The 22660-nt window shown below is 40.4% G+C and overlaps 1 protein-coding gene across 2 annotated transcripts in view; it reads right to left on the bottom strand.

The window, feature by feature from the left end:
- Positions 1-648: 648 nt before the first annotated feature.
- The window catches only part of RPRD2 (regulation of nuclear pre-mRNA domain containing 2), a 53678-nt gene continuing 31666 nt past the window's right edge, over positions 649-22660 (bottom strand). The window contains exons 3-11 of one of the 2 annotated variants that reach the window (XM_075907407.1): positions 20985-21085; positions 17457-17534; positions 16041-16093; positions 12680-12806; positions 11422-11597; positions 10380-10665; positions 9652-9912; positions 8335-8538; positions 649-7385 (exon numbers count right to left, since the gene is read on the bottom strand). In XM_075907407.1, the coding sequence (XP_075763522.1) occupies positions 4690-7385; positions 8335-8538; positions 9652-9912; positions 10380-10665; positions 11422-11597; positions 12680-12806; positions 16041-16093; positions 17457-17534; positions 20985-21085 (3982 nt within the window). In that variant the 3' untranslated portion in view covers positions 649-4689. The remainder of the gene's footprint in view (positions 7386-8334; positions 8539-9651; positions 9913-10379; positions 10666-11421; positions 11598-12679; positions 12807-16040; positions 16094-17456; positions 17535-20984; positions 21086-22660) is intronic. The other variant, XM_075907408.1, reaches the window with a different exon arrangement.

Genomic DNA, 22660 nt, shown 5'->3' with positions numbered 1-22660 from the left:
TAAGAGCATTCATAACTTTCCCTGAATAGTTATGCTACTATCTAAGTGATCTTTACAAAGTGACATGTGGACATAAAGTTCAGATAAAAAAATTGTAGCTTGGAAAATAAAATATTTCTATTCTGGAAACAATTTCAAATACGAATTCCTCATTTATGTATGCCTTTGAATCACTTGGAAGCCAAATTACTATTACATTCTACTATTGTACCAGAGCACAGAACTTAGTGGGCTATACTTATTGTCCTAACGGAGTGAAATGCAAAAAGAAGCCAATGAACATAAATGGCAAAAAGAAAATCACTGTTTCCAATTTTTTCCATTTTGATAATCTAAGTTAGCCCAACTAAAGCAATTTGTTAAATCTTAATGACCAGGAACCTCTGAAGTGATTAAAATATTACACTCTTTAAATTGCTTTACATCATTGCTTCTTGTGCTATGCAAATAGACAAAGCGACATTTTAGATGTCACTGAACAGCTTCTCAAGGGTGTGTTGCCAGTTATTCAATCCTTCAGCCAACAAAAAAGAACCAGAAGCCCTGAATAATCAACATTTTTATCCTTCAAAATTACATGACAAGAGTATGATCAAGAGGCCAGTAGCCAGCAAAGTGGTGCAAAGAACATACTCTTCTGAAAGGAAACCACACAAAGTAACATACACTTTATTATTATGCAATACAAAAATAAATGGGAGCAGGGGAAATTAAGTGTTGTCTCAGCCTACAAGTATTGGTAGGATATTCCATTTCTGTGTTGTGCTCTGCTAGTTAACATGGCCTCTATGTACAATTAAGAGAAACAGTCATCTTCCAACAATAGTTTTACATTTGTCTTCTTCAAAACATGGTCATGTAGCCAGAGCTGGAGGCAGATTCTTCTTTGTTTTTTAAAAACACTAACCCTAAATTTATAATTCAGCAAAGATGAAGTCTGGCTGCTGTTGTAGACTGCAAATGTTGAGCAAAAAAACCTGATGTTCTCTCTTCAGCCCAATATTTTGATCATTTTCACAGACCAGCCAATCTTACGCCCCCTGTACACTTAAAAGAAGTTCCGGTTAAAAAAGAATATCAAAACATTAGAACTAGTTATTTTATTAATGTATTAATACACAATTCAAAATGATCTGCAGTTTTATTGTTGCTTCCTCTAATGCATGTTGCTTTCTTCACATGGAACACTTGAGAATATAAATCCAACATATCTAATTAATCTTAACAGGCACACAAAAAAGCAGCCAATATTTACAGCAGTTTTGAAACAACAGCACTGCAGCTTATTTTTAATAATTAAATTCCGCATATGATCATTTATTCTGCATGTTTTTTTAAAAAGTTACTATTATTCACATTATCTAAACAGGTTTCTCACACCTGAACAATGTTTTGTGGGTAAAAAGTCTCTAAATGTATTCAGATCACAGTCATCCACAGCTGTAGACTCTCCCCCCTGATATAAAATGCACACCATACATATCTGGAATTTTTCCAAAGAGGCAGGCATGCATATTGCATATCTGAGGAGACAGTAAAAATCTAAATGGTTCATATTCATAAATCTGGTGACATCTGTATTACACTAGAAGAAGTCTAAAACAGGGAAACATTTTAAGTCTTTATAACCTCTAGTAAAAATTAATTCTACTGACTGCTGTGAAGCTGTACCAATGTATTGTTTGGTTTGTCCTCACTGTGTTTCTAGAACAGCTGGACTGAACATTGAAGGCTGTCTGCAATTTGATTTTCTTCTTTATGAAGTTATGTCCTTCATGAGAGAGACTGTTTCATGCTTTATTTAAAAAATACATGTTTATTTCTTTCTCTTATAAGGTGAAATACAAAAATTTCAAGAGCGGTTGGGGAGTTAAATCACAGACACAGGAATAAATGCCTTCATGTCCAGATATAAGTTGTGTGGTTCTACATATGTACACGTGTCTTCACTTACTGTAGACAATTTGTTTAAAGTAATAAGCACAGAATAAAACAAAAAGTCTCAAACAAAAACATGAAGTTTTTAAAATAGTCTTTTTTTACAGAGAGTTTTTTTTAAATCAGTCATTTTACTTTACAAGTTACCAAAAAAGCCACTTCCAAGAGCCACTCCCCAGGCATGTCAGATGGCAAGGAGGAGGAGTTTAGATGATGTCACCATCTGATCTTAGTAATTTTTTACCTTGAAATCACCACTAAGCAAGAGCAGCAGAAATAATTCACATTCTTTTATTCTAGAGCATTTTGTTTTCTATTCAACATTGGTTTCATTCTTACATCAGAACCTCCTGCATCTTTTCACCCTCTGTTTCCTCCAACAAAATATTTTTAAGCTATGACTTCTCTGAAACTGTCCCTTCAAGCCAGCATAGGTATTAAAGTAATGGGACTACGTAGTTTAGGTTTGAAGCAAACAGAATGCCAGGCTGGTACAGAAAGCTTCATTTAAAATGTTCCGGTAGAGCAAAGAAGTTGGGCTAAGCTATGTGTCACTTCCAGTATACATCAAAAGCTGTAAAATGTTTTCATTTTTTTAGTGCTGGAGATTAACATTAAACATTTTTTTAAAAATCCATGAGCTACAAATCCTAAAATGTAAGAGCTGTATGGGTGGACTTTGGGACTATAATGAAACTAATGCTTACCTAAGCATTCTTCCATCTTGGGTTGTTTTGTAGGCGAGTACATTTATTCTCACTAATAAGAAATATGATCATTCTGAGTGCTGGTGTCTAGGGAACGGAGTTGTAGCATCTTACTTCATATCACGGGATAAGTGAATTCTCACCTCTTATTGTGTAGTTTTCTTGCTGTATATCTTTACTGCTGTTTTTAATTTCTGAAGATTAGGCTTAACTTAAACAAGCTACCCTACACAGTAGGTATTTTGGTGCGCTATCCATTTAATAATCATATTGAAGGCTCACTGAAAGGAGCTGCAGTGTCTTCAGAACTCAGAAGGAACAGAAAAAGAATACCATTACATTAACCAAAAAGTTTAAATACTCAAGTGTTTGCATGAATTGCACATGCAGTTACTTTTTCAGGAATTCTGTTTAACTGAAACAGTCCATGCAACAAGATGTACCATTCCACGATGATGCCTAAATATACCCTTTATAGATAAACAGCAGCAACATCTGCTGCTGACTGCAAAATGAAGTAGAACACACACTGTTGTTCTAAAGTTAGAAAACTAACAGGTTTTTATGCATTGGCACTATAACATCATTCTTTTTCCAAACCCAGGGCCATTCAACAGAATACACCAATACAATCTTCCATTCACTTACTTTTGTATGCAAATAGAATCATACCTATTATATATATATATATAGTGTGTGTGAAATAAAACACACAGCCCAAGCACAAATGCTCTGCCATTTTCTCATTTTGTAGTTATTTGTATAGAATTTTCCCCCATACCTTTATCAAACACTAATATGTTGCATTCTACTCACTCAAAAAAACCAAATAAAGTAATTCCAACTCCACACATCCTCTATGCACATGGCTGCAGAAGAGAATTTATGAGAACATGTCAGAAGAGTGGTCAGGTACTGGTTCCACATTTCTGCATGTGGTCTCTCTCATATCTTACATGGAATTATGTACGTCAAACAAATCACAATGAAAGGTGTGATTACAAAAAGTGAAGAGTACATGTAAGTCAATGATACTCCTAGCAAAAAAGTAAATATAGTTTACTAGAACTGGCCTATCTCTGTGGTGTAAGACAAAAAAAGATGATACAGTTTGTACATGTGTATGTAGGCATATGCTTCAAATATACACTGTATACATTAAATGTGTAAGCACAGATTTGAGTTTTACCACTAGCTACCTTCCTGCATCCACTTATTTTAAATGCATTACTTGATTTATAATCCACAAAATAACCCTCTTGCGTTGAGGAAGGAAGTAAAGTTGGAGATAGGAAGCACGCATAGTTTAGAGACTGTTTTCTGAAACCCAACTTAGGAAAAAAGATCTTCAGTGACAAAAACCATCAACCATGAAAAGCAGAGTCCGTCCCACCCCCACCCCCCGCTTTGCATTCTGAGAAAGGCAGAAAAAGTAAACAGAAGGGCTGAAAAACTGACCTTGTTTGCTGACTACCCTGTCCCTATTCCTACCACTAAAAGCGGGAAAATGACAAGCAGTGAGATGTACAAGGCTTCATAGCAAGGGACTGACTGAGCAGACATCAGTGAAAAAAGTGACTGATAAACCTAAACAAAAGGCACAAGGAAGGGTTAATATTTCTATTGCCACAGGGAAGGCTTTGTAATTTTGGACCCTTTATTTTCGTTATTCAATAGTAGCAACAGAGTTCCTTCCCCCACCTCTATCTTTTGACATGGGTTCAGAGGACTCGTGAGGCAAAACAATTTGGTAATCAGCTAAAAATAACATCCCAACATCGCACATTCATTCATTTTTTACGACTATAAGTTTTATTTCAACGGCAATACTCTTCGGAAATTTCTTATTTTTTGTTAAAACATTTTTCTAGATTTATGCCAACTGGATGGCTTAAAAAAATAAACAACCAAAAAAAGTACCAGAACATATTTAATTTAGAAAAATGTTATGGGGCCCTTTAAGGAAAAACAAAAGTGAAAGCACTACTTCCACTGCTCTCTAGAATATCCAAAATACCTTCACTTACAGAGACGCAGGTCTGTTTCAGTACCTGGGAGGAAAGAATGGGCGTTTTGGTGAAAAGAATGGAGGGCCCCTTCCAAAAGGTGGCCGAGGCCTTTTTAAGCTGTGAAATGGGTCTCTATTTATGAAAGGTTCCCTAGGCCTAAAGTCTGGCCTAATCATCATTCCACTCCGGTTTACATTGTCTCTCTGAGGTGGGCCAATGGGAGGAACGCTATGGGTTGGCCCAAGCTGATCTCTTGAAAGGGAAGTTAGGCCTATATTTTCTCGAACTCGACCAAGGGACGGACCGCTGTGGTCTCGCTGAGCTGGGGCCACAATTTCCCTTGATCCTGAATGCACATTTATTGTTCCTTGATGAATAGTACCGTGATCCTTGGAAAACGTGACAGCACCATGTTCCACGGTGAGGGGAGGGGCAGGAAATGGAATGCCACCATGTTCCCCAGCAGGTGGCGGCGGGGTAGGGAATGGAACGCCACCATGTTCCACGGAGAGAGGTGGAGGGGGAGGAGTAGGAAATGGAACCCCGCTATGTTCCACAGAAGAAGGAGGAGGGGCAGCATGAGGCAATGAGAGTGAAGAGGATTTTTCTTTTGAAAAAGGACTAGTGTGATCCACTGATGACATGTGTGAAGGAACTGAGTGATCCCTAGGAAACAGGCTTCCATGATCCTTGGGTGGAGCAGATGAGGGCCCAGCAGGTGGACCAACTTGTTCCCTCTGAAAAGGAGTTCCATGCTCTATGGGAGGAGGTGGGATGTGACGCTCAAAGGCAGTGCTGAAATTATTTGTTCTGAAACTGTTTACACTCTCCTGAAATTGTGGCACGTGTTCTTTGTACTGTGTTTGAAAGCTGGCAATTCCACTGCCAGTACTCATGGTGGGCAGCTCTGTAGCACTCGAGGGCCCATTATCAAAAGTATTACCTGTATTACTCAGCTCAAACCAGCCTACTCTGGTCGCCTCTCGCCCATGTCCTCTATTTCCTTTCCCAAGAACTCTTATAGATTCTACTGTCTGAATGGGTTCGCCTGACATTCCCCTACTGGATGCATTATGGTAACCCAGAGTTTCTATAGGGGCTCCTTTTTCTTCAGTGCTATCAGGCAAGTCTAAACAAGATGACGACACCCTAGTTTCTATACGATAGTGTTCCTCTTGCTGCTGGTCTCCTGTAGAGGTTCCAGCCTGGCTGAGACTAGACAGGCTAACCCCTTCATGTGAGCTACCTTTAGAAACCTGGCTAAAATGCTTTTCCTCAGAAGGCTTGCGAGATGCATTTTTAAGCATGTTCTTAAACTCAATTGTTGAAGTAGCAGAAATGGAAGAACTTAAAGATTTTTCCACACTGGATGTGGGTGGTCTACCAGCAGGATTTGAAAGAGTGTTTTGAGGAGAAAAGAGTGATCTGTGAGGAAGTGAATGGGGAGAATCTGGATACTGTTTTTGTGACAGACCAGAATGTAGCACAGGTTTTGATAAATTATTATGATTGGAGTCTGGTGTGAAAAACACATCATTCTTACTAGGCGAAGGGGAACCATCAGATCCAGAGTCATTTGCTCGTAGGCCGTAACTTCCGTACACTCCAGAAGATGACGACAGTGGATCACAGCTCTCATTCTGATCAAGAATAGACCTCATAGACTGAGGAAAAGACGACTTCACACTAAACTCCTGTGTTCTTTGACTGTAACTAGACAGAACTGGCTGGTACTCTGCAGCATCAGAAAGCTTACTTGCTTTCAAAATAGATTTTGCGGGCTTCTTCTCCAGGTTCATGATGGCAGATGGTGGTGGTCCAGAATATTCAAAGTCACGATAATCTTCATCTTCCTGAAAAGATGTGTCTGGGTAAAACTTCTCCTGAGGAGACTCCATTAAAGAAGAAGGTATTTCCATGTTATCGGAGGACTGTTTGTACATGCTGGCTGGAGAATCCCTGCCGAGACCGAAAGACCTATAGGCAGGCACAGAATTAGATAGTTCTTGAGGATATCCATCATCTCTGCTCTGAGGAGGGGATCTTGTGCTACTGGGAGTAGAAGATCCAGGACTTATCTTTGATAATAAAGACATAGTGTCAACATTGCTTGATGTCGGTTTATCCATCATCTCATCTTGGGTTGGTGTTCCACTGCGTTCATCACGGACTGGTGTCCCATCCACATTATCCATAGAAGTGCTGGTAGGAGCACGTTGAAAGTCAGATGAATGGCTCTCTGATGTGATGTTGGACCCTAAACTGCTTAAAATTGGAATATTCAAGTTTAGACCACTGAAACCAGGGTTTCCCTTTAAAAAATTGTGTATCTTCATTTCCAGGCTTGGAGAGGTGGGTTCTGACTCCAGCTTTGTTTTTGAAATCTCAGAGGACTGACTCAATGTGGTTTCTGTTGGTAAAAGGGAAGGACTAGTAGGATGGGTACTAGCAAATCCAAGGGAATTTGTTGGTGGTTTAAAACTAGAACTTGAAAGCCCTGGGCTATGTCCAACAGGAGCCTTGTTAACAGAAGTTGAAGAGACCTCAGCAGTAGAAGAATTGGGAGAATAACCAAAATTTTTGGACATAAAAGACTGAGTATTGGAAGAAACATTCCTTCCTTTCACGCAAGAAACAGTTGTATTGGCTGGTGATGCTGAAGTGCTCTGAGATGCTGTTTCACTTGATTGAGCTGTATTTCCAGCAACACTTTGCAGTAAGGATGACAAACCTGGAGATTAAACAAAACAAAATATTTTAAATAGATATTTTAAGAGACAGAGTAACCTACAACCATTTCAAAAGAAAACTCATGCTAAGCGTTCATTGTGATTGGTTTTGTAGGCAGAGAAACTACAAACTTAAATTTTTGAAACTATCTGAAATCTGAGCCAACAAAATGGTTAGAGACTTTGCCATCTCTACATATTACTAATTACTTTGTATTTCCATAGGGCTTTTGATCTCAAATTTATTTTATCAATAGACGTATGCCATACTTTATAAGCCACGTAGACATTATGTACATGTAACAGATAGTTAAGCAGAACCGTAGAAGTGATATTAACCAAGATCATATGAGCAAGCAATAGAGGAAAATTCCACTGCCCCGCCGCCCCAGAAACCTAGGAGTCTTCCACTCCTAACCCCCCTGCTCAAACCACTAAAACTCCCTCCCAGAGCTAGCAAAAGAATCCAAGAGGCACTCACTTGTGGGTCCCCTGCTCTGCTACGTTTTTCCATGCAACATTAGATTTTAGGAAACACATTCAACGTAATTAATTGGCAAACTGAAAAGCCAGGGTGAAGTTCAGCTAATAAAAATATTAACGTTATTTGTACTACAACGACTAAAATTAGGTCATAAAAGTTGCAACTAAAAAAAGCAAATATAAAACATTCCAGTATGGTATCCAACATTAACAGATTTTAAAGAGATTTTGAAAAGATTAAACACACACTCCCTGAATCTGTTGCAAAATTTACTTGCCCATACTAAATGCACTACCTTCCAAAAGGTAACTTACATTTGGAAAAAGCATTACCTATACAAGCTAATTTCCTTCCAGATAAATTCTTGTTTCAGAAGCGCACACAGTAGAATGTTTTGACAGCGATGCTGCCATCCAAATATAGATGCTATTTATTTAAAATCCACATCTTTTGCACAATATACTGACCTTGCAATGTTGGTGCAGTCTGGGTCTGGGTTTTGGAGAGAACTGACAAAATGCTTTCAGGAGTTATTTCAACTTTGGAAAGAATATTTGCCAATGGATTTGGAGGACCAGATGGAGTCCCCACAACAGGTGTCTTCAGGCCACTAGTAAGAGTCGTGGGGCTTGTTGGGGTTCCTGGGGAAGGTCTTGATGCAGGACTGACCCCTGAGGTGAAAACATTTGCTGCTCAGAAACACAAAATGCTACTTTCAAAGAGCAATGAAAACAGTAGATAAATATACAGCTCAAGCATACTGCTACTAATATCAGAGTTATAATAAAGTGCTAGTGTGGTTAAGGTTCTTGAGGCCTCTAGCATTTAACAGCATCACACAGACCTACATGATTAAAAATGACAGCAGCTGTGGAAGCCTTGACTACAACTAACACTGTCACCTTCACCACTGCAGTGTTAGCAGTAGGAACCCTAGCACAGACACACTAAGATCACTATGGTGCATAGTCCTGGGTAGCACCACATTCCACATTGAAACTCCACACTACAAATGCCCTTAAATCACTTGGAACAGCCCACCCTGTTCAATGCAGAGCTTTCTTCTGACCACCAGCCAACCACCCATGATGACAAAATGGGCGCAGCAGAAGGTGAGGGGGCAAGTTCTGGCCAGGAGATAGGCTGCAGGAGCAGCGTGAGGGTTAGGGGATGAGGGGGGAGTCTGGTAGGAGGTTGGATGCAGGGTCTTGGTGGGAAGCTGTGTGTGTGAAGGGGTTGGGGGTGCAGGGTCTGGGCACGGAGGGGATGGGGGCACTTACTTGACTCTGCCTCCTGCCACTCCCATAGGCTAGGATTCCAGCCAATGGCAGCAGTGGGATAAGCTTCCAAGCTGGATCCTGCCCATGAGATTCGCCTCCCTCCATGCCCCTGCAGCGGGAAGCCAGAGCTGGTACTCCAACTTTACAGTGGGGGAGGATGGGGAAGAGAATGATGGGGATGGAGTGCCAGTGACGGCTTCCTGCTTTAGAGAGGAGGGCCACGCCCCAAGCCCACCTGCAAGATGGTCATGGTCTGTGGACACCACTTTGAGAACCACTGACTTAGAAAGAAGATTTAAAAACTAATATGAGAGGGCACTTAGTATCAGTAAGTTACAGCTCTCTGTCTGAAGTACAGACTGAATTACAATTCAATGGTTTGCTTCTAAAATGGTACAGAAACAAAAAAAAGATCTGAGCAAGGAAATTATTGCTTGTACACTGCAGAATCCTGTTTCTGCTGAAAAGCAACACTCAGTCACAAGCTGCAATTCAGAGCCTCACCTGTATTCTTCATAACAGAAGTCAAGCTGCTAAGAATGGAGCTGATCTTTGCCAGGTCAACATTGGCAAGGTTTGGCAGACCAAGTGCTGGCGATGGAGGGACAGGGACTGTGCTCACTGTCTTGGGAGTTGGTGGAGTCGGAGCTGAAGTTGTTACTGCTGGTGTAGCAGCGACCACTATGGAGGGTGTTGCTTTTGGGACACTTTCAGTCTTTGCAGGTGCTGAAGAAGGAGCAACCTGTTTCTCCTTCCTTTCCTCCACTAATTCAAACATAAAAGAGATAACATGGAATGTTCAATATGCTTCACAGAATTCTTCTGGCGTGAGAGCTGCAAGCTTCTCTGTGTGTCCCAGGTTTAACACAAACTAATTTAAAGGTTCAGTGGAAAAGGCATTGTTCATGCCCTTTACTGAACTGCTAGGTATTTAAGCACAGCCTCATATATGGAGATATATCTATATCTATATCTATAAATAAATAAAATAGAACTGGAAGGGACCGTGAAAGATCGAGTCCAGTCCCCTGCCTTCACAGCAGGACATGGAGAGGTTTTTTAAGTTAGGAACATCATAGCTTCCCTGTTTTTGCTGGAGCACTGGCAATGTTCCCAAAAGAAGGAAAGTTTCTCGTCATCTTACTCCTAAATGAGGTTTGAAAAGCTGTTTTGCCTAGACAGTATTGTATAAAATGATAAGCCTATTTTATGGCTACTTCCACAGAACATACCAATGATTTTAGACGTGTCATCTTCCACATCGGACAGTTCCATGTCCTCCACATCCCGATTGTCTGCAACAGGTTGGGGAGAGGGAGATGTCTCACTTTCCACCACTGGAGACTGGACGACATCCTCTTCTCCCATTCCCTGGAAAGGGGACTCAGAACCAGTTGGAGATGGAGCATCCATACTTGGAGAAGGGACAGGAGACTCTTCAGGATCAGGAAGAGTTGCTTTCAGTTGATCTAATTTTTTCTTTAGATTGCTCACTCTGTTGGCAAATGTTTTATAAGCCTAATACACACACAAAAAGCATATTTAAGTTGGTGTCCTTTTTTCTAAAGGAAAACAACGTATCTTTGTAACATTTATAGTATCAATAGCAGCATGTTCAACTCTGCCCCCGCATTATGTATTTCACTTTTCAATCTGACAGGTAGAGCAAAGGCCTCAGAAGGGATATTCATGTAACTACTTCTTCCATTTAGTTAATGTTTTTGTTGGAAGAATCTTTTCAGATCCATTTTTGTTAATGCTTCAAGAAATGAGGACCCAAAGGTCAATCTCTGATTACTAAAGGTATTCAACTTCTTGTAGTTAACTTTACACTCAGCCTAATAAATGAAACTTTTCCTTCTTCACATGCAAAAACTTTGCAAAACACAAGAAAAAGGATAAGTCAAATTATGAGCTCATTAGTGGACCTCCATCATTTCTGCTCTCTTTTTAAACTCAAAATTTCTACATCATTCATTAGTACAAGGAGATTTTATCAATCATTTATCTAATACAAAATTTAACATGCAGATAAACCCTGATTATCTATCTGCATGACTCAGAAGACATTTTGGAAAACTGAACTAAATAATTTTAGCATTTATCTTCATACATATCCCCAAGTTTTAGCCAAGTTATTACTTTAAGAGGGCTTGATGATTTAACAGATTTCTATAATCCATAATCATACCAGTTTGTATACTTCATTAGGTCCTGTTATTAGTAATGCAATACCAATAAGATATTTGCTACTGGGGAAAGTTTTGCACTTACATTTGCTACTACCTTGACTTCCTTATACTGTGCTTCATAAAAGATACCAGCATTCTCAAGCACTTCAATTAGTGAGGGGCCATTTTTCACCTGCTTGTCTAAACCATTTACAAATTCTTCTAACTTTGAACTTGCTTCTTCAAATTCTTTGGAAAACTTTTTTCCTCCTGTTTTGTCTGAGAGAGATATTAAAGACAAATGACATTATGCAGATTACCTCACCTAGAATAAACACAGCTCTACACACACACACACACACACTAATTAATGCTCAGTAAGCTGATATGTGCGCTTCACTGTTTTTAGGAGATAATTAGATTGTGTCTACACAACAGCCTGGATTGATGCTCTTAGATCAAGCCACAATAGTCAACTTAGTGGGTCAAAGATACGCCAAAAATCGGTTGTAGATGGTGCTGCAGTCAACCCCCTCTACTCTGTTCCAGATACTCAAGTTTACATAATTTCCCTAATCTTAAATTATTATAGCTTTTTTGAAGAACTAAGCAACTGGTGTCTAAAGCTACAGGTGGGCATTTCTGAAATCTCACCAGATGCCAATCTGCAACGTTACACACTTAAATAAATACCTTTGTAAATCTGGCCCATGGCTCTTACCTCCATGCAAGCTAGGTACTAAACTGATGAAATATTCCATCCCGCTCTCATAGCCAGCTACAAAGGCTACAGCCTATTTGGGCTATCTGCAGTTACACCTTTAGCTCAAGAAGCAGAGTCATGCTTCTGGTGCACAAGATCTCAGGCTCAATCTCACAGCTGAAAGTGTTACTACACCTTGGGGACAAGTACTCTGGAGTTTTGTACTTTATAAGGGCACAATGTGCATTTTAAAGTTATTTGAAAAATAAATACATTCAAACATGCACTAGGAGAACTAATTAAAAACCATTGTAAAAGATTACTATACATGAAACCCAAGATATTGGGAGATTATGTACATTCAAAGGCAGCTGATGTGCTCATAACTAAAATCAAACATTTCCATCCTGTGGCTTATGAAATATTACAGTAACAGCTATCAATCAATACTGCTGTAGTGTACTGGATCAAAAAAGCAGATTTCTGAAGTACTGTATATTTTTAAATAAAAGGAGTTGAAACTTCCAAAAGTGCGTTAATTGTAGAATGCTAAATGATGTCAAAGTACAATCTGAAATTCATTAGCAAACAAAGGCAGAAATCTAATGAATTACTAAAACTACTCGTAAATGGTTTCCTTTGATAACATGACTTGTACCTTTTAAGCATTTAAGTGTTTCAGTGCTGCATACATCCACCCTCATAGTAGAAAGCTGCTTCTCTTTCAACTCTATCTGGTCTTCTGAACGTTTATAAAACAACAATTCATCAACGAGGGACTGTGGCTGAAAAAACAACAAAAGCCTCATTACGTTCTGCAGAAGAGAAGCCATGATTTTGAAGTGTTACCACCATGGACCTTTTTTTAAGTAACAAATAAGTATTCCATTGAGAAACTGCCACTTATCAAAGCAGAGGCTTTTTCCACTGATGCTGGAATAAACCATATGTTTCTCTGAATTCATGTAAGTCATACCAAACGGAACTGAAACCACAAGGTGATGATCAGACCTCTAAGTATGGTAAATGAGAGATTTGCTGGCATAGATACTAATTAGGTGTAGGGATGTAAATGTTTAACCAGTTAACCAAACAGCATCAGCCTTCTCAGTTTCAGTTAACGGTTAACGATTAAACTCAGCTGCTGGCTGAAGCCCAGGATTCTACTGCTACCTTGGCACTGGCAGACAGAAGCCCCAGTGTAAAATGTGAGTGTACTGTAATACCCCTCTGCACCTCTAATTCCCCAGTTAAATGTTTAACTGGATAACTTATTAACATTTTAATCCGCTATATGGTTTTTTTAACTAATATTTACATCTGTCGTTAGGCGTGTGGAAAAAATTATACCCTCAACTGCCGTAGCTGTACAAACAAAAGCATTAGGGTATATGCAGTTATAATGGCAAAAAGTCCATTTCCCAGTATAGCTAACTCCATTCAGGGACCTGCTTTAAGCTATAGCAGTAAAATAACTTTTGCTATGGGATGGGGTTGAGGGATGAGGTGTTTGAGGTATGGAGGGATTTCTGGGTTTACGGATGCTCAGGGCTGGGATAGGGGATTGTTGGGGCATAGGCTTACCTCCGGTGGCTCCCGGTCAGTGATGCAATGGGATGGCGAGGCAGCTTCCTGCCTGTCCTAGAACACTGGCCAGCAGCAGCTCCAGCTCCAGCAGCTGTCCTCACCCCAAACTGTGGCTCCCCACTCCCATTGGCTGGTTCCTGTTTGTCTCCAGATATTGCCACGCACAAATGGATGGAGCTTATTTTGACACAGCTTCATTTTTTGGCTTGTTTTGCCTTTTTAATCTCGTGAGAGTTTGCTACTCGCTTCCACTTAGGAACTGGACCTGCTGCTGACTGTTTCCAGGACACAGCACGGTCTGCAGTGCTTGGACAGGCAGGAAGCTAGCCTTAAAACCCCCGCTAGTCACCTTGGCACCTTACAGCAAGGCAACCCAGTGCCTGACTTTCCATGAACTAGTACTGGGTTGCGACCTGGACTTTGAAAATCACAGAACTAGATGACCTCTGAAATAGTGATGTAAGAGAGTAGCCATTTCAACAGGTAACTGATAAGCATGAGCTTACTGGTTACCCAAACAGTTACATGCAGCTCCTAGTCAGGCTTCTGGGGAGCAGCAGTAGGCGGGACAGTAGCTGGCTCCCCAGGAGCAGAGTGGCAGGCAGGAACTGGTGTGTGCTGGGAACTGGCTTTTAAGACAGCTCCCGGTAAGCTGACTGCCACCCTGTGTGTAACTGTGCAACCAGTTACATGATTAGCCAATTACACACATTTTAACATCCTTACTCTGGAGGTCCCTTCTAGACCTACGATTAAAACCATGTGCAATCATATAATTATACTCTGTGATTACAAAAGGTCCAGTTCTTAACAAGGCAGCAAATTATTTTCTTGCAGCAGGTAATTCTAAATTATGTAAAAGAATTAATTGCCTCTATCTGCTTAATTTCATAGCAAAATGGGACCTGTCCCCACTCCCTGGCTCTATTTCCACACCCTATTTTTAAATAGCACCAACATACACAACACATTACAGAACAAGCTACAGCTCTGCAGAGCTTACAGCCTCAGGGCATTGTGCACACTATACAGCAATGAACAAATAAACATGGAGGGCAATAGTTTCAAATCAAGCCCCAACAACACTTGGATATACAGGCAGTCCCCGACTTACGCGGATCCGACAGTTACGAATGGGGCTGCCCTGGAGTACACGGACTGCGGGACCTCGCGGTCCTGCCGCCCGTGTACTCTGGGGCTTTCTCTGCGTCTCCCTGGTCTGCAGACCAGGAAGACGCAGAGCAAAGCCGCGGAGGGGCTCGGGCAGCGGGGTAGCTGCCCCGCTGCCCGAGCGCCCCCCCCCCCCCCCCCGCGCGGCTTTGCAAAGCCGCGGGGGGGCTCGGGCAGCGAGGCAGCCCAGGCGCGCCTGGACTGCTCCGCTGCCGGCTTCCCCGAGGCTTTGCAAAGCCGTGGGGGGGGGCTCGGGCAGCGGGGCACCCCAGGCGCACCTGGGCTGCTCCGCTGCCGGCTGCTCCGAGGCTTTGCAAAGCCGCAGGGGGGCTCGGGCAGCGGGGCACCCCAGGCGCACCTGGGCTGCTCCGCTGCCGGCTTCCCCGAGGCTTTGAAAAGCCGCGGGGGAAGCCGGCAGCGGGACAGCCCAGACGCCCCGCGGCTGTCCCGCTGCCGGCGTCCTCAGAGGCTTTGCTCCCCGTTTCCCTGGTCTGCTGGTCTCCAGCAGACCAGGGAGACTGGGAGCAAAGCCGCGGAGGACCCAGGCGGCGGGACCGCGGTGCGTCTTGGTCCGCCGCCCGTGTCTTCCTGGTCTGCTGGGGTGGGAGAGGGGGGCGCAGCTAGTACGCCCCCCCCAGCAGACTAGGCTTTTCTCCGGACGCCTGTGGCAGAGCAGCTGGGGTACTGCCGGTTGGTCCCGCAGCGCCGCTCTGGGCGCTACTGGTCCAACCCAGCAGCACCCCAGCTGCTCTGGTCCTGATTCAGCCGCTGCTGGTCAGTTTCAGCAGCGGCTGAATCAAGACGTCTGGGGCAGAGCAGATGGGGTGCTGCTGGGTTGGTCCCGTAGTGCCGAGGAGTGGCGCTACTGGAGCAACCCAGCAGCACCCCAGCTGCTCTGCCCCAGGCGTCCTGATTTAGCCGCTGCTGAAACTGACCAGCGCTGACTACAGGAAGCCCGAGGCAGAGTTGCTCTGCCCCGGGCTTCCTGGAATCAGCTGCTGATCAGTTTCAGCAGCAGCTGACTTGGGGACGCTTGGGGTTCTTAAGTTGATTCTGTATGTAAGTCAGAACTGGTGGTCAGTTTCAGCAGCGGCTGAATCTGGACGCCAGTTCCGACTTACATACAGATTCAACTTAAGAACAAACCTACAGTCCCTATCTTGTACGTAACCCGGGGACTGCCTGTAAAACAAACTAGTTGAGATCATTACAGTGAAAGGACAGAGATTAATACAAAAGATATCTTGACTTGCTTAACTTACTCTGAATTCAGCAACAATCTTCGACTTTAGAGCAGCTTTTGGATTTGAGGATGCTGTTGGTATAAAAATGTGTAAATTAAGATATCAATTACAAAAACAAACACACAGTATTGACTGCAGTCAAAACTCAGAAGAGACCGTTTGTTAGCATCTTGTGTATATCTTACATAGAAATTTGTTATTTCATTATACTTCCCCCTCTGCACAGCTGTCACTCTGTTATTTGCTTTTCAGAAACATTAGAAAGCACAGAGCTAGGATTCAGAAGTCAACAAGTTAGACTGTAGATTTTTCCATATAATTTATGCACTGCATAAACAGTTACTGTGGAAAATGTTTTCCTGCTCTACTGTATATACATTTCTTGCAAAGATTCATCCACTAACCTTGAGTGCTAGTTTATAATTTTCTGAAGAAAAGAAAATCCTATTTCCTGAACTTTAGACACCGATAACTGACCCACTGAGTTTAGAATTTCCTTGGGACGATGCATCACTTACACCTTTACTTGGTCTAACCAATCTCCTTCCTTAAAGATTTCCCTGCACTTACACTTATGTTCTAACATTTCATTTAGAGACTGAGAAACTGCGGAGAAAAAAATATGCAATCACATTTCATGAGATCTAAATCCATTTGTTACTTAACTAGCACAGAAATTAATAACAACATGATCGCATAAGACATGCTAACTCCCTTAGCCATTAGTCTAGAAAATGATTTTCCATACACATCTTGTGGCTGATTTTTTTCTGGTAATAAGATTCCAACCCGCCTGTCCCCTTTTATTGTCCTTCTAGTCCAGTAGTCTCAGCACTCTTACAGTGGCATTTGCCAAGTTTTACACCTAATGTTCCATCATCTTGCTTTCTTGCCAATTCAAGGATTTTCCATATTATAGTTATTGCAAGGTTAGAGACTGGTACATTATAAATGTGGTTCCAGCTACTAAACTGTAATCCTGATAGTTTTCAATTATTCATTAACTGCACTGCCTCACTGTAAGTATTCCATTATCTTAGAATCTAGTTTGCTGTTGAAGATGTATTCCTGAACTTGAAGGGAATGTCCACCATGTTTCACTGTTGCCAATGTACATGGTTATCATTTCTGTCTTCTCTTCATTTCTGAATATTCTAATGCCAGTCTCCAAGAAGTTCCACCAGATCTTTTTAATACTGTTCATAACATTTGCTCTTTAAAGTTTTATTCACATTTCATTCCTTAAAAAGTGATTTTCTAGCAGCAACTCCTTGGTGTTTTACACATGCCAGTAAGGAACTTCACAAGTCTGGAAGACACATGCTTGATCATACTTAGAGACCAGGTACTTTGCCAGTTTTGCACTAGTCATTCTTCTGTTCCTCAAGAAGGCATTTTTAATATTAGTTCAGATAGCTGACATGGTTTCCTTACTTTGAGATTTCTTCCACGGCTTATTCGGTTGTTTGTTCAGAGTTTCTTTCTGCTGCTTCTGAGTTTTGAAAGTGGTACCTGGAAAACATTTCATTTTTTGCAGTCTGGCATTATGGGATTCCTTTAAAGTTCTCTGGTTTTGGTGTCATATGATTGCATGGTAAAAGATTAACAGAAATTTGTTTTAAAATCCATAAAACAACTTTCCTAGATGAGCTGTTGAATGCCCAAGGCAAATTAAGTTTACTCAAGAATATAGTAACTTTTACGATGGTCATTCTATTTGTAAAGAAAGTCTGTTCCCCTTTAAAAGAACAGAGGATTCAACAATCAGAGCCTGACAATTTGCTCTTTAAAATCTCAAACAGTGAATTATGATTGGGGAAAAAAAGCAGATAGAAAAAAACCCCACACATTTTAGGGGAAATAGTAAGGTATGTTTTGAAATTTAAATGAGCATTTACTTACCCCAAAGTCTAAATTAAAAAGACTTGCATTCAACTAAAAAGCTTGTTGCAAGACAAACTTATTTGCTAAGAAATATTAAATCAAATTTAGAAGGTTTTTTTTTTTCTAAATTACAAAACCTGTATGAGATTCCAATCATTAACCAAACACACATACGGAATTCGCTTTTATGGATTTGTAATGTTTAAGTGAACGTCTTTTTGTTCACCAAGGAAGCAAGTACATGATTTCTATTTCTCAAGTAACAATTACTGACATCAGATAAAGCCACATTTAAACAAGCAACAGAAAAACAGTTTTAACTATGAACAATATAATCAGGGAAAACAGAATTATGCTCTTGTCTCCTTCACATTCAGAAAGAATAGATTTTCCATTAGTTAGTTTATTGTGCATGCCACTCAGTTAATATTTGGTATCTCTGGTTTAAAAAAATATATTTACATAAGCAATTGAAGACTTAAACTATCCATACTATAATGGAGGTTTCCATTTTTTCCCCCGAATATGGTAGATATTTTACCAATAATATTCAACCTCTATGGAGAGAAAATGGAAGATTTTTTTTTTACTCAGCTCTTCCCAGATGAACTCTTGGTATCAACTGAAGTTGTAGATGTAAAGTCTGAATGTCCCAAAACCTCAAGATAAAGGGGAGGAGCCAAGGACACAAATTCCATATAGTTAACAACTAGCTTCTGTGTAGGCATGATGCTCAGAACTCCTTTAACATATAAGAACATAAGAACGGCCGTACTGGGTCAGACCAAAGGTCCATCTAGCCCAGTATCCTGTCTACCAACAGTGGCCAGCACCAGGTGCCCCAGAGAGGGTGGACCAAAGACAATGATCAAGCGATTTGTCTCCTGCCATCCCTCTCCAGCCTCTGACAAACAGAGGCCAAGGACACCATTTTATCCCCTGGCTAATAGCCTTTTATGGACCTAACCTCCATGAATTTATCCAGCTTCTCTTTAAACTCTATTATAGTTCTAGCCTTCACAGCCTCCTCTGGCAAGGAGTTCCACAGGTTGACTACACGCTGTGTGAAGAAGAACTTTCTTTTATTAGTTTTAAACCTGCTACCCATTAATTTCATTTGGTGTCCTCTAGTTCTTCTATTATGGGAACTACTAAATAACTTTTCTTTATCAGCCCTCTCCACACCACTCATGATTTTATAGACCTTTATCATATCCCCCCTCAGTCTCCTCTTTTCTAAACTGAAAAGTCCCAGTCGCTTTAACCTCTCCTCATATGGGACCCGTTCCAAACCCCTAATCATTTTAGTTGCCCTTTTCTGAACCCTTTCCAAGGCCAAAATATCTTTTTTGAGGTGAGGAGACCACATCTGTACACAGTATTCAAGATGTGGGCGTACCATAGTTTTATACAGGGGCAGTAAGATATTCTGGGTCTTATTTTCTATCCCTTTCCTAATAATTCCTAGCATCCTATTTGCCTTTTTGACCGCCGCTGCACTGTGTGGAAGTTTTCAGAGAACTGTCCACGATAACTCCAAGATCTCTTTCCTGATTTGTCGTAGCCAAATTAGCCCCCATCATACTGTTCGTATAGTTGGGGTTATTTTTCCCCGATGTGCATTACTTTACACTTATCCACATTAAATTTCATTTGCCATTCTGTTGCCCAATCACTCAGTTTGGTGAGATCTTCTTGGGAGTCCCTCACAGTCTGCTTCTGTCTTGACTATCCTAAACAGTTTGGTATCATCTGCAAATTTTACTACCTCACTGCTTACCCCTTTCTCCAGATCATTTATGAATAAGTGGAAAAGGATTGGTCCCAGGACTGACCCTTGGGGTACACCACTAGTTACCCCTCTCCAATCTGAAAATTTACCATTTATTCCTACCCTTTGTTTCGTGTCTTTTAACCAGTTCTCAATCCAAGAAAGGACCTTCCCTCTTATCCCATGGCCATGTAATTTACACAAGAGCCTTTGGTGAGGAACCTTGTCAAAGGCTTTCTGAAAATCTAAGTATACTATATGTACTGGATCCCCCTCATCTGCATGTTTGTTAACCCCTTCAAAGAACTCTAATAGATTAGTAAGACATGATTTCCCTTTACAGAAACCATGTTGACTTTTGTCCAACAAATTATGTTCTTCTTCATGCCTCACAATTTTATTTTTTACTATTGTTTCAACTAATTTGCCCAGTACTGAAGTTAGACTTACCGGTCTGTAATTGCCAGGATCGCCTCTAGAGCCCTTTTTAAATATTGGTGTCACGTTGGCTACCTTCCAGTCATTAGGTACGGAAGCCGATTTAAAGGATAGGTTACAAACCACAGATAATAGCTCAGCAATTTCCCATTTAAGTTCTTTTAGAACCCTTGGATGAATGCCATCCGGTCCCGGAGATTTGTTAACATTAAGTTTTTCTATTTGTTCCAAAACCTCCTCTAATGACACTTCAATCTGGGACAGTTCCTCAGATTCATCGCCCACAAAGGATGGTGCAGATTCAGGAATCTCCCCAACGTCCTCAGCCGTGAAGACTGAAGCAAAGAAATCATTTAATTTCTCCGCAATGGCTTTATCGTCCTTGATTGCTCCTTTTATAGCTCGATCATCTAGGGGACCCACAGGCTTTTTAAGCAGGCTTCCTGCTTCTAATGTACTTAAACATTTTGTTATTTCTTTTTGAGTTTTTGGCTAGCTGTTCCTCAAAATCTTTTTTTGCTTTTCTTATTACATGTTTACACTTGATTTGACAGTGTTTATGTTCCTTTCTATTTATCTCACTAGAGATACCTTAAACATAATATATATTTGCTATCAACTCATACAATTACAATTTACACTATAGTTAAAAATCAAAGGACTTAATGGCTTTAAACAGAATTGTTCAACAAATAATTAAAAAGCTAATTCATATTACTCTAAGCTTTCCCTTTTTAAATTCCTGAAAATGCAGAAAGAGCAATTAATGCATTTAAACAGTGACAGTGTTTTATTGACTTCAGACCATTTAATTATTATACATAGTAATTTAGCTCTTATATTAAGAATGGCAAATATAAAGGACTTACTTAAAGCTTCTTTTAGTGCCAAAATGGTTTCTTCAGGATATACATTTCTGTCTTCCCAGATTTTAAAGATTCTTTCTATAGATTTAGAAACTGATGGATCCCTGAAAAAAAAAAAAAAAAAAAAAAAAGGCATTCAATTTTAGTGTGTTGTCACCATATAATTTTCCGTTATTCTACGATGGAAAACTGTATGATGGAAATGTAATCTTTGCAATGTTTAAACAAATTTCTAAAAGATTTTAGATATGTCTGTAGGTGAGTACCAAGTCAATAAGATACCTAAGTCAATGGAGTCAATTTTTATGCTTAAAATTAAGCATGTGTTGAACTGGGACAAGGTTAGCACATAGAAAACTAGCAGTTTTACCCTGAACAAATAAGATATTGTCTGATATTGGTATTATGAAATAGTTCCCCATGAAAGACACTATTCTGGAATAAAAGTGACTTTTTAATTAGTCTGCTCACAAAATACAGTAACTATTCCAGAATTTCCAGCCCATGAAAGCTTATGTTCAAATAAATTTGTTAGTCTTTAAGGTGCCATAGGACGCCTCATTGTTTTGGCATGCATTTTAACATCCCTAGTTTTAGCAATTAAGTAACCATGTAAGCGGTGAAAATGTCATTGAGTACACAGTTACATACACGCAGGGTGCTGTGCATACAGGGAGCCTGCATGTAACCATTAATTGATGAGCCCAGGCTCACTGGTTAACTGCTTACACAGTTACATTTTCACATTCCTATTTAAAACAGACTAACATGGCTACTTCTCTGAAACTTATTTCAGAATAAAATCACTTTTAATCCAGAATAGCATCCACAGGGGAGTTATTCCAGAAGAGCTAAATTACATCAGAATAATTATTCTGGAATAGCTATGCCAGTCAATTTCCTCCATGTAGACATGGCCTAGTGCTACTATACCTTGCAGTTACAGCAGTACAACTGCAGTGTACAGTCTTAGATTTCAACAACCAGTTATCAAAACTCCTTAGGCACTGTACTAACATTGACATGAAGTCACAGAATCCCCCTTGCATACTCTGATATCTTACTACTGTGGCGAGCATACCTTTGTGATCAGCGAATTCTAGTCTCAGACCACATATTCTCCTTTCTGTGCCTCTAAGAACCACTCAGTTTTGGAGATTTTGCCATTCCACCCATGTGGAATGCAGATGTAGGGTGGACAGACTAATTTAATTACCATCTCACAAGATCAATATTCTTTCAAGTCAAGTGTCTTGCCTTATTAACTCCTGATTGAAGGGTAAATTGATAGGAAAATGAAATAACCTGCCTCCCTCCAAATAACTACTTTCAAAGTATCCAGATACCACACGAGTTAATTCACACAATTCTCTCAATTTAAGATGCCACACAGTATTTCTTGCAAACGCAGCACAGTCAGGGCAAAAACACAGTCAATTTTTTTTTGATTCAATGTATTTTGTAATATACATTGAAACAGACAATTAGAAGACATTTGCAGAGCTTTTACTGATCCTTACAACTGATACATTCCCATTTGTCAAAAACATAAAAGTATCTTTTATGATTCAGGTTCAAGTTTTGCTGCCAAAAGCAGGCAAGGGGCACTTCAATAGAAGCCCTATATTAGTATCCAAAGGTTGAAGTTAATGCTTAATCCAGGGTGAGCAGAAACCCTT

The sequence above is a fragment of the Pelodiscus sinensis genome, chromosome 24 (genome assembly GCF_049634645.1).
Source record: "Pelodiscus sinensis isolate JC-2024 chromosome 24, ASM4963464v1, whole genome shotgun sequence".
NCBI classification, from domain to species: Eukaryota; Metazoa; Chordata; order Testudines; family Trionychidae; genus Pelodiscus; species Pelodiscus sinensis.
This window is presented reverse-complemented; position numbering and strand designations above follow the sequence as displayed.